This window comes from Ursus americanus, chromosome 1 (assembly GCF_024610735.1).
Source record: "Ursus americanus isolate L20-20 chromosome 1, mUrsAme1.1.p, whole genome shotgun sequence".
NCBI classification, from domain to species: domain Eukaryota; kingdom Metazoa; phylum Chordata; class Mammalia; order Carnivora; family Ursidae; genus Ursus; species Ursus americanus.
Genome location: NC_142127.1, coordinates 96,873,955 through 96,884,386, shown reverse-complemented (window position 1 = coordinate 96,884,386; position 10,432 = coordinate 96,873,955). Strand labels below are relative to the sequence as shown.

At 42.9% G+C, this 10,432-nt stretch overlaps 1 protein-coding gene across 1 annotated transcript; it reads right to left on the bottom strand.

Moving 5' to 3' along the window:
* Positions 1-6,665: 6,665 nt before the first annotated feature.
* On the bottom strand, positions 6,666-10,088 carry CCL20 (C-C motif chemokine ligand 20). Its single transcript, XM_045775328.2, has 4 exons — positions 9,984-10,088; positions 8,806-8,920; positions 8,009-8,086; positions 6,666-7,131 (listed from the first exon to the last, which is right to left on the bottom strand). Exons 1-4 carry the CDS (start codon positions 10,060-10,062, stop codon positions 7,110-7,112), a joined length of 294 nt encoding a protein of 97 aa, XP_045631284.2. The 5' UTR covers positions 10,063-10,088; the 3' UTR covers positions 6,666-7,109.
* Positions 10,089-10,432: the final 344 nt, after the last annotated feature.

Sequence of the window (10,432 nt, the reverse complement as noted above, 5' to 3'; positions counted from 1 at the left end):
GGATCTCAAAGTAGCCCATCACAGATTCATGAAATTATAAGATATGAGATTAGAAACAATCTTAAAGATGGCTGTTTTACTTATTTTTATTTTTTTAAAGTTTTTTTTTATTTACTTGAGAGAGAGAAAGAGAAAGAGAGCATGGGTGGGAGTGGGGGGAGCAGCAGAGGGAGAGGGAGAAGCAGACTTCCCACTGAGCAGGGAGCCCTCCGCGGGGCTCGATCCCAGGACTCCAGCATCATGACCTGAGCCGAAGCAGCCGCTTAACTGAATGAGCCACCCAGGCGCCCCTAAAGATGATTATTTTAAAACAGGGGCCTAGATCAGAAGGCACAACTTAAAAATAAGGACATTTTTTAAAAAGTGACCTCAGGGGCCTTTACTTTCATCTTTTACACAGTTGGGAACTTAAGCAAAGAGCAATGTATTTAATTCATTCAGGCCTCTTATCAAATAAATGGCAATGTATGTTTGCTTCGCTACTTAATCATTCTTTAGTTTTTCCTGGGGTCTCACCGCGAGACGCTCACTCACCTTGCCCTTCTGTGGATCTAACTACACCCTAAGCAGTTGGAGAGTTGAGTAAAGATGGACAAGAAAACAGAGCAAAACAAAATAACAGAAACTTAGCGGAAATCTGTCATTTTGAAAAGACAAGTGATCATGGGTATGTGTACAATGAACTTAAATCAGAAAGTAAAGGTGGAGGCGCATGTTTCTTCTAGCATCACCTTTGAGAACCTGAGAAATAATTGAGAATGGCCGCCCGTCTGCTTCCAGTATTCCAACTCCGACAGTGATGTGGGGGTGCTGCTGTTTGCTGAGGACAGGGGTAGACCACAGCTGTGCCCAAATGGCTTGTAATTTCTTATCCCTTTTCGGGTATCAACTGCATTGAGTTCTCTGAAAATTAAAGGCTTGATGTTAAAGAAAATCACAGATTTATGACGTTGTAAATGAGCACGCAAATTCAGAATCATTTATTAACTTGGCAGGTATTTCCTGGACCTCGCGTGTGACAGGCGTTCTGCTGAGCTCTGGGATAGAGTGGTGAACAGGGTCCTAGTTTTCTGGCTATGATGCCTGTGCCTGGAGTGCTATCAATAATCTGAGGGTCTCATTCTCTTCCGGAGCTCTAAAGGTGTGGATTTGGGGACCAGGTTGACCCGGGCTCCATTCCCTGCTGACCATGTAAGCCTGGGTGCTTGTCCCACCTGGATAGCTCTCTCTTCTGGGCCCCACGGTGAACTTGTCCAACCACCTTGAAGCAGGGAGTGACCTGATCCCACTGCGTAGGGAGAGAAAGCTCACTCATTTTTTTTTTTTAAAGATTTTATTTATTTATTCGACAGAGAGAGAGACAGCCAGCGAGAGAGGGAACACAAGCAGGGGGAGTGGGAGAGGAAGAAGCAGGCTCATAGCGGAGGAGCCTGATGTGGGGCTCGATCCCAGAACGCCGGGATCACGCCCTGAGCCGAAGGCAGACGCTTAACCTCTGTGCCACCCAGGCGCCCCGAGAAAGCTCACTCATTTCCTTCAGATGAAGAAGGCCAGCCCTTGGCAAAGAAAACAAAATTTTTCTTGCTTTAATCAACTTTTCCTTAATCAACCTCTCAGTTTAGAGACCTTTTAAGATAGGGCTCCTCTAGGGGAGCCTGGGTGATGCAGTCAGTTGAGTGACCGACTCTTGGTTTCAGCTCAGGTCATGATCACGGGGTGTTGAAATTGAGCTCCGTATGGGGCTCTGTGTTCAGCACGGAGTCTGCCTGGGATTCTCTCTCTCTCTCTTCCTCTGCCCCTCCCCCTGCGTGCACTTGCTCTCTCTCTCTCTCTCTTTCTAATAAATAAATAAATAAATCTTAAAAAAAAAAAAAAAAGATAGGACTCCTCTGGGCTGACCCTAACCTCCACAGGGATAAACAGATCTGTTCCCTTACTCCTGGACTTTTTCCAGGACATGAGAATCTGCTGGGCGCTTGTAGAAATAGAGATTCTTGGACTTCACTCTAGACCTAATAAAGCAGAATCTCTAGAAATTTCTATTCTTAACAAGTAAGAGATAAAATCAGGTGGCTATTTCTATTCTATTTCTAAAGTAAGCCCAGATATTTCCTAGTGGAGAATTTTTCAAAAAGAAAAAGAAATGTTAAGAAAAAAGCAAAATTTACCCCTTATTTCAAAGCCTGGAATTAAGAAAAATAATCAGATGGGTGTTCCTCTTCTCATTTTCGCTATGAATATGCATATGCATTTTTATAACACAAGATCATACAATAAGTACTGTTGCTTTTCTTGCAGATTTTCTTTGTCTCTATGTACATATACCATGAACACATGCCTGACTAGTATTTTACAGAAATAATTTCATTTAACTATTATTTATCGAGAATCCCCTCGGCAGTCACTGTTTTAGGTGTTGGGGATGCAGAAGTGAGCAAGTAGAGAGAAATCTGTGCAGCAACGAGCTTCTATTACAATATTAGAAGGTGCTCAAGAAACCAGCCAACTGATACATAAATGAATAAATATTTACAGTTAGTGCCAGTGGCAGGAATGGTAATATTTGGGTGTCTACGAGGTGCAGAGAATGGTTCCAAGTATCAATTCATTTAATCCTTATAGCAACTCTCTAGGGTAAGCACCAGAATCACCCCCACTTCATAAATGTGAAAACAGAGGCCCCAACAGCTTGCCAGCGTATCTAAGTATTTACAAGGGGCTATGAAATAAGTAAGTAGGAAGACCAGCTTAGATCAGGTGGCCAGAAAGAGGGGTGACACATCATGAGGTTTGGGCCCAGCCACGAATTGAAGCCTGCTGATAGATTGAAAGAAAAGGTGGAAACCAAGAAATTCGAGACCTGCGTGAGATTAGAGCAAAGCAGGTGTAAGAAAATGGGATTAGGTAGCAAGAGGAGAGGCAGCTATGCTCAGAAAGGGGGCAGCCCAGCCTGCGCCATGTCGTTGGGGATTTCTAGTTTGGTTCTTGGGAGACATTTTTACCCCACTTTGCTGCAAAGCGGAAAACACTTCACTGCAGTGACGTTCGCATCTAGGCTGACTCCCCTGCAGGCGGGTTGCACACCTGGAGATCGTCAAGCCGATCTGTAGAGTGAAGGAGGGAGTGGGGCAGGCTGGGGCAGGCCCAGACAGGGTCAGAGCCCAGCTGAGCGGCGGGAGGTGGGCAGGAAGAGGCAGGTGGTGAGGGCAAACTCTGCCCAGGGAGCCTTGGGGGTGGAGACAGAGGGAATGGAATGCCTTCAAGTAGTGAAACGCAGCTTGTGAGCCAGAGGAGACCACACCCGCTGTGCTGAAGCCAGGCAGCCCCTGGACTGATGACAAACGACTGTCTCACGAGAAAGAAGCAGCACAGCTCCGTGACCTGCGTCGGGCCCTGCCCACACCACCACGGGAGCTTACCTACTCTTGAAGAAACCAGCTTTTTAAGTCATTTTGATACCAAAAAAAAAGTCTAAAATGTTCTATAGTCTAACACGTTGATAGGTTCTAAAACAGCAGAGCACAGAGAGGCCTAGGAAGACAACAAAGAACCAGAAAAAGAACCAACATTAAGAAGCGTCAAGCACATGGAGCCGGGGGCGGGGGGGGGGGGGGGGTTGGTGAACTGGATGGCTCAGTCAGTTAAGCTTTGGACTCAGTTTTGGCTCAGGTCTTGATCTCAAGGTTGTGAGATGGAGCCCCACATCTCTGCTTGAGATCCTCTCTCTCCCTCTCCCTCTGCCCCTCCCCTACGCTCCAAAGTAAGTTTATAACCCTTAAAAAAAAAAAAAAAAGCGTCAAACACCACAGGTGCTGCTCTCTTCATTGACACAGAAACACCTTTATGTCTGATGCCTGGGCGGAACGTGAGACCAACTGATTCCATCGTATCTCACAAAACTGTATGACACTGGGTAAATTCCTTAATTCCTTTCACCCTCAGTTTCTCTATCTGTGAAATGGACACAAAAATAGTGCCTGCCTCATGTTTAAATGAGGTAATACATCAGCAATCTTAGAAGTTTAGATATTATTGATGACATGTCTGTGACCCAAACCTAAACCCTTGCATTCATCTGCACTTCCTCATACTTCTCATTCCCCCATTCCAGTGCTGTTGTGTGCCTCCAACTTATCTTCATGAGGTCCCCCTCTGGCTTCTTCTGGCAATTTTTTCCTATCCTTCCATCTTTCCGTCCCGCACCCTCCTTCAGTTGAAACTTAAGTCTATGGCAAGAACATCACTGCTCCTACGGTCTTCTCAAGACAAGTACAAGGTCAGGAGCAGACAGAAACCAGCATTCCTGTGCTTCCATGATGGCGCTTCCCCATTCCTACCCCCTTCCCCATCACCCTCTTTGAAATATGTGCATGGCATTAGCCCATCCAGTCCCCACCCCCATCCCCAGCTGTCAGGTGAAGGTCTTGATCCATTCTTCACATTCTGTGAAGACTTGGGCACAAGCCCACAGTCCCCCCTTTCACACCTGTTGCTACATCAGTTCAGGCAATTTTAGGCTGACATGGCACAATGTCACTTATAAAATGTCCCTCTCCTCAAATCAAGCTTCAACTCAGCCTCTATTTATAACTCAGAGTTAGGGAACGTGCTAGATGACAGCATAGGAATGCAAATCAACAAAACCCAGAAGATGAGAAACTACAGAACACATGTCCTGGTTTCTCCAAAACATAAATCGCCAAGGTGAGGGGGTAAGAAACACAGATTAGAAGTAAAAAGAAATAAATCAAACAGATGCAGTGTGTGGACTTTATCTGGATTTTCATTCAAACAAGTTCAACTGCAAAAAAAAAACAAAAACAAAAAAACAAAAACAATCCCCCCCCCACACACACACAAAACAATTGTTTTTTTTAGTTTGGTGTTACAGGTGTAACAAGATGGCCATTGGTTGGTTGAAGCTGTGTGATGGAAGGGGGGTCCTTGTATGATTCTCTGCTTTTGTTTTTTGGCTTTTTTTAAAGATTTATTTATGCACCTGGCTTTCACTGAGTTCTCACCATCTCTCACCTTATTCACTGCTGCTCTCCCTGCAGCAGTTCTCCTGTTTTCCTCCCTACATCCCTTTCCCCCTTGCTTGGACTTTCTCGCACGTTCCCAGTGTTCCCGTGTTCAAGTTCAAACCACTAGACTTGGTTGAGGTAACAGTTTCACTTCACCTGCAACTACCCCACCCCACCCCCTACTCCGTGCATACTTTCCACTTCATCCAGTTTGCCAAACTGGTGGCTCGGTTGACAGTTTGGATGGGGCAACTCTTCATTGGGCAGGACTATTTGTGCATTCCAATAGCTTTAGCATCCTTGTCTCCTGCCTACTAAGTACCCACAGTACCCCACCCTCAGACATGATGAGACCTATAATATGCCCCCAGATATTTCCAAACACCTCCTGCTTTTCCAACTGGGTGCCTCCTACTGGCCACTCATACCTCAGCTCAAATATGAAACCATAGACAATTGCCATCCCCATAGCTCAAGAACGTCGAATATTGGCTATTGAATCTGATTCAACCAAGTATTCTTTCCTTCTGGAAGCCTTCACTACGGATGCTTCTGGCACTCCGTGACTCTCTTTATCCAAGTGCTCACAGCATGTGTGGTTATAGCTGATTTTCTTCTCCCCTCCCTCTCACCTCACTGCTCAGCCCTAATTACCTGGGAGCAAAGACCAAGTCCTGACTTTATCTCTTGGTATCACAAGCTTCAGTTGGCTCAGTACCTAGCACATAATCAGTACTAACCCATGTTTGATGAATAAACAAACAGGATATTGAGCATACTTTCCCTTATGACTCGGTGTTATTATTCCTGGGCATAGAGATGACTTCGGGGCGGATTGGGCCGTTTACAACTCTTGGCTCTATGCCAATGACCCACCATTGCCCTGCTTTATGGGTTTGTGTGTTTGGATTTTGCATCATAACCTCGGTGTGCCTGCCTCCAGCGATCCTTCATGGCCTTTGGAGTCTAAGGCAGACAGTCCTGAGTGCTGTGGCCAACCATGGACTTCGCTACTTGAATACTACGGTGGTAACTCCCCTGGTCCAGGACCCTTTCTTCTTATGTCTGGGTTCTTGCTAAGTTTCACACACCTCAAGTCTCTCTTCTGCTTAGTGAGGCAATCAGTGCCTAGAACCCTCTGCCTTGTCATTTCCTTTTTGGAAACTGTTTAAGGATGACTCTGGAGGACGTTTGAAATAGAGAAATGTTTCTGTGCTGAGATGCCCATTCCTAGGTTCCTCGCTGGTGACAATGATAGACAAAAGGATTTCTCAAGGCATTTTCTCAGTGGTTATCATGCCTGTAGTCACAAAGTATATAGATACACTTTATTTTGAAAAGTTGTATATTGATAAACACTGAGCTATGGACCTCTAATGGAGCTGTGGATTTTCTAATTTTTGGTTTGGATGACTTTGAATTTAAAAAAACAAACAAAAACCCTTTCCATTATAAGTCATATAGAATGAAAACCAGGACCATGAGCAACAGAGATAAGGAGAACAGCCAGGCAAAAGTGAATGGTAAATATGATTTCCCCCCAAATTTTAGATTTACCATACCTTTAAATATTCAAAAATACTGTAACATATATCTTAAAAAGTGCTATGTAACTCTATCAACAAGCAATTTTTAGTTCATTCTTTTATTTTCAATATTTATTTTTATCATCATTTTTCTCTTTTACAGGATAATTACAACAGTTTAGGAAACAAAACTATGAGGAAGAAGAATGTTAAATAGGTTTTTTACAAATAGCTCGCTGCTTACAAGAAAGTCCATATAACCTCATTCTTCCGAACAGAACATTATACCTCATACTAAACCAAATAGCTTATAGGAAATTAGTATTAAATAGCAAAAACACACACAAAAAAACATATATATATAAATAACATAAAATAGAGTTTGACTCTAATGTGATGCTTAACAAAGCAAACTATGATGCAATATGTATCAACTTCATTAATTGGACAAGTCCAGTGAAGCACAAATCAGGGATGGGCTACACACTCAACCTCCAAAGCCAGCTAGATTCTTTTTGTTCATGGACTCCATCCAATTCCATTCCAGAGAGCATCAGTTTTACATCTTCTTGACTCTGTGGCTATAGAGAGAAAAAGAAGAAAAAAAATAAGCAAAGACAGGGTGACCGGCTGGGAGGAATGGCTTTTGTACCTAAAGATTGCTTCTCGTGCCCTAATCTCAGCTTAGGATGCCAGCAGCTGAAGAGCCCAGAGGAGCAAATCAAGGTTCAGAGAGGAAGGGCCTTGCCCAGCAGAACTCAGCTAGCTAATGACAGAAACGGGACCTAACACTTGGGTTGCATCTTTAAAATCAGTGTCTGTGGCACCTTTGTGTTACGTGACTTCTGTTCATTTTGATAAAATAAAATGTTACATCAGTGTAAATCAGAACCACTGATCTCTTTTTGACTCTTTATTTTTCAGTTTTGAACAAACCAATGTCATGCAGTCTGTACATTATATAAATAGGAGGCATCTTTGCAACAAAAGTCAAGCAGCTAGCGACTATCAAATGCATAGAAGAATCTTATACATCACGGGAAAATCACTAAATTAAAAAAATTAAAATGATGTATAAGTGGAAAAAATGAATTTTTTGTTTTCATGGTCCAACTGAAATTTCCCCTTTAAAATTCAACACCGCTGGGCGCCTGGGTGGCTCAGTTGGTTAAGTGACCAGCTCTGGAGTTCTGCTCAGGTCACGATCCCAGGGTCGTGAGATGCAGCCCGGCGTCGGGCTCTGTGCTCAACACAGAATCTGCTCAAGATTCTCTCTTCTTCTCCCTCTGCTCCTCCCCCGCTCTTTCTCTCTCTAAAATAAATAAATCTTTAAAAAAATAAAATAAATAAAATTCTACAGTGCTTAGTCTAAAGGGTCCCAGCGAGCCTATGATCCACCACTCTGTACATGACCTTGCCCCGACATTTGAAGAGGGGCCGATGGTAAATGTCCCATACCTGAGGATTTGCACAGCCTTTTTCACCCAGTTCTTCTTTGGATCTGCACACACAGCCAATCTTTTCTTTGTGTAAAAGCTTTAAAAAAAACACACACACATACAGAAAATTTGATTTGTGCTTAAAAGAATTTTGAATTGTTGTTTCACAGAACGTGCAATGGAAATTTTGTATCCGATAGACTGCTCTACCCACTAAGCATTTTATTAATTTCAGAGGTGAAACAAAATACAAAAAAAATTGTTTCTGATAAAGCTTGATGCAGGAAATGAAAGTGATTCTCTCCTACTTTCTCTGTATTTTAACAAATAGCTGTGCAATGACTGGACAACAAGGCTCAGAATTGTTATTTAATTTTGTTGCTGGCGGTCACACAAAATACGTGTATATCCAACCAATAACTTGTATCATTCTGAGGTATAATATCCTAGATGGATCAAGATTATTACGTGTGAAAGTATTATAACTCTGAGTTCTTACTTATAGCCCCAACCATTCTCTGGTAGAGGGTGCTCACTTCAAACTTTGTATCTCCCATATTTTCCCGAGATGGCATATTAGTAGCTTATTAAGTTTATCTTAAAAAGTGATTTTTCCCTCCACTCTGTTCTTTTTAAGAAAAACTAAGCTTTTGCCTTATTCCAGTCCTATTTTAAACTTTGGAATACATATGTACTATCGAAACTAACATATCTTTGCCACATCAGTTACTTCTGAAACTTCAGAAAGGCAAAATTTTTATACTTGAAATTCCCACATACTCCTGACACAATCGAATGAGTCAATTAATAACTTACATGACGGCGTTGATGTCGCAAGCTTCATTGGCCAGCTGCTGTGTGAAGCCCACAAGAGATCTGGGATGAAGGACATGTTCTGTATATCGAAGACAGCAATCAAAGTTGCTTGCTGCTGAAAAGAAATTAAAGGTACTTAGTATACATGAATAAATTTATCCTCTAATATGTATTATGGAGCTACTATTTGGAGAAGCAATTGCAATGTCTTTGAGACCCGATCTAATGTAGTTTACAGCTCTCTTAAAAAAGGGGGGGAGCGTATGTACTGGGCGAGTTTGGTTCAATAATACAGTTTAGAAGTCCGTGACTTCTCACAAAAGTAATATCTCTAGTGAGAAACACAAACAGACAGTGTTTTATTTAAGTTCATTATAATCACTCAAGAATATGACTATCTCCCACTTGAAGAAACTCTTATAGATAACCTTCCAAATTCAGAAAATATGGAGATTTTAATCTATTGCTTGGCACCGAGCATTGAGAGGAGGGGCATGATAAGTTACAAAGGAAAATGCAATGTATAGGAGCTGCCAAAGCACTTTGAAATTGTGATATTAATGGAAATATGTTGGTCATAAAAATTCAACACGTGCATTTCTGGGAATGCACCTGTTGCTAAAAGTGATGTACTCTCACAGTCATAAAGCAATACTCAGACACTCCCCCAGGTTAAGTTACAACCTGCTGTAAGGTAAAGGATAAATGTGATCTCTGAGTTGGCAAGAAATGGCCCAAAGCCACGTAAGGATGGAGAAGTCAGATGCCATCATCTGCCCCTAAAGGATGAGTTTTGAACTTTACTAAAATTATTTAGGTGGGAGGTGAAAAAGTTGGAAACGTGGGAGTGTTTCCTACGTTTCAGAATGACCCCATTCACTGGTAACATGACACAACTTACATCACTCCCGAAAATGGTACTTTGGCCTTGTTGTGGAGCTTGGGGGCCTCTAAGAACCCAGGCACCCCAAATATCTGCTGGGATTGACAGCAGAGAAAAAAACGCCTGAGCAGCAGTAACCGTTACCTCCTCGCTCACCAAGGAGCTGACAACTCCCATCACTTCTGAAGACTTTCTAATAGACTCTCATTCCTTGGGGACCCCCAGGGGAGCTCAAGGCTCAGAGGAGAATGAAAACAGCTCTTCCTCCTGTGTTCACAGAAAGAGTGATACTTACCTTCTGACGTGCTGCATAAGTAGAATACCAGCACTGCCATCAAAGCAGCCAGGAGCAAATTCTTGCTACTGCCCATCATTTTCAGCTCAAAGGATAGATCTGCTCAGTGCTGGGAACCCAGTGCTCTGGGAGTGCTACTAGGTTCTGATAGCAGCCTGGGTCTGGGATGGCCCTACTTATAGCAAATATTGGGAATGTACACAGAAGGCGTGTTCTGACATGGGTTTTCCCCCATTGATCAACCTGCCCCATCATGTCGTCACAAAGAAAAACCACAGGGAAAACTTCCTGCCTTTCCCTAATGTTGGGAAGCTGTGAAGGTCAGGGTGGGGGGGAGCGGTGTTTGAGAAGGGGAAAATCCTGTTAAATCCTTTGGGTTTTTGAAGAGGGAAATAGCCCAGCCCTGTGGCTCAGAAAAGCGTTTCATGCAGTGTTAACTTAATCTCTTG

Coding starts and splice junctions, on each gene's coding strand:
- CCL20 (XM_045775328.2), bottom strand. CDS start 10,062: ATGATGGGCAGTAGCAAGAATTTGCTCCTGGCTGCTTTGATGGCAGTG. Junction 8,921..9,983: donor CTTATGCAGCACGTCAGAAG/GTAAGTATCACT, acceptor ATTTCTTTTCAG/CAGCAAGCAACTTTGATTGC. Junction 7,132..8,008: donor AAGGCTGTGCAAATCCTCAG/GTATGGGACATT, acceptor TTCTCTCTATAG/CCACAGAGTCAAGAAGATGT.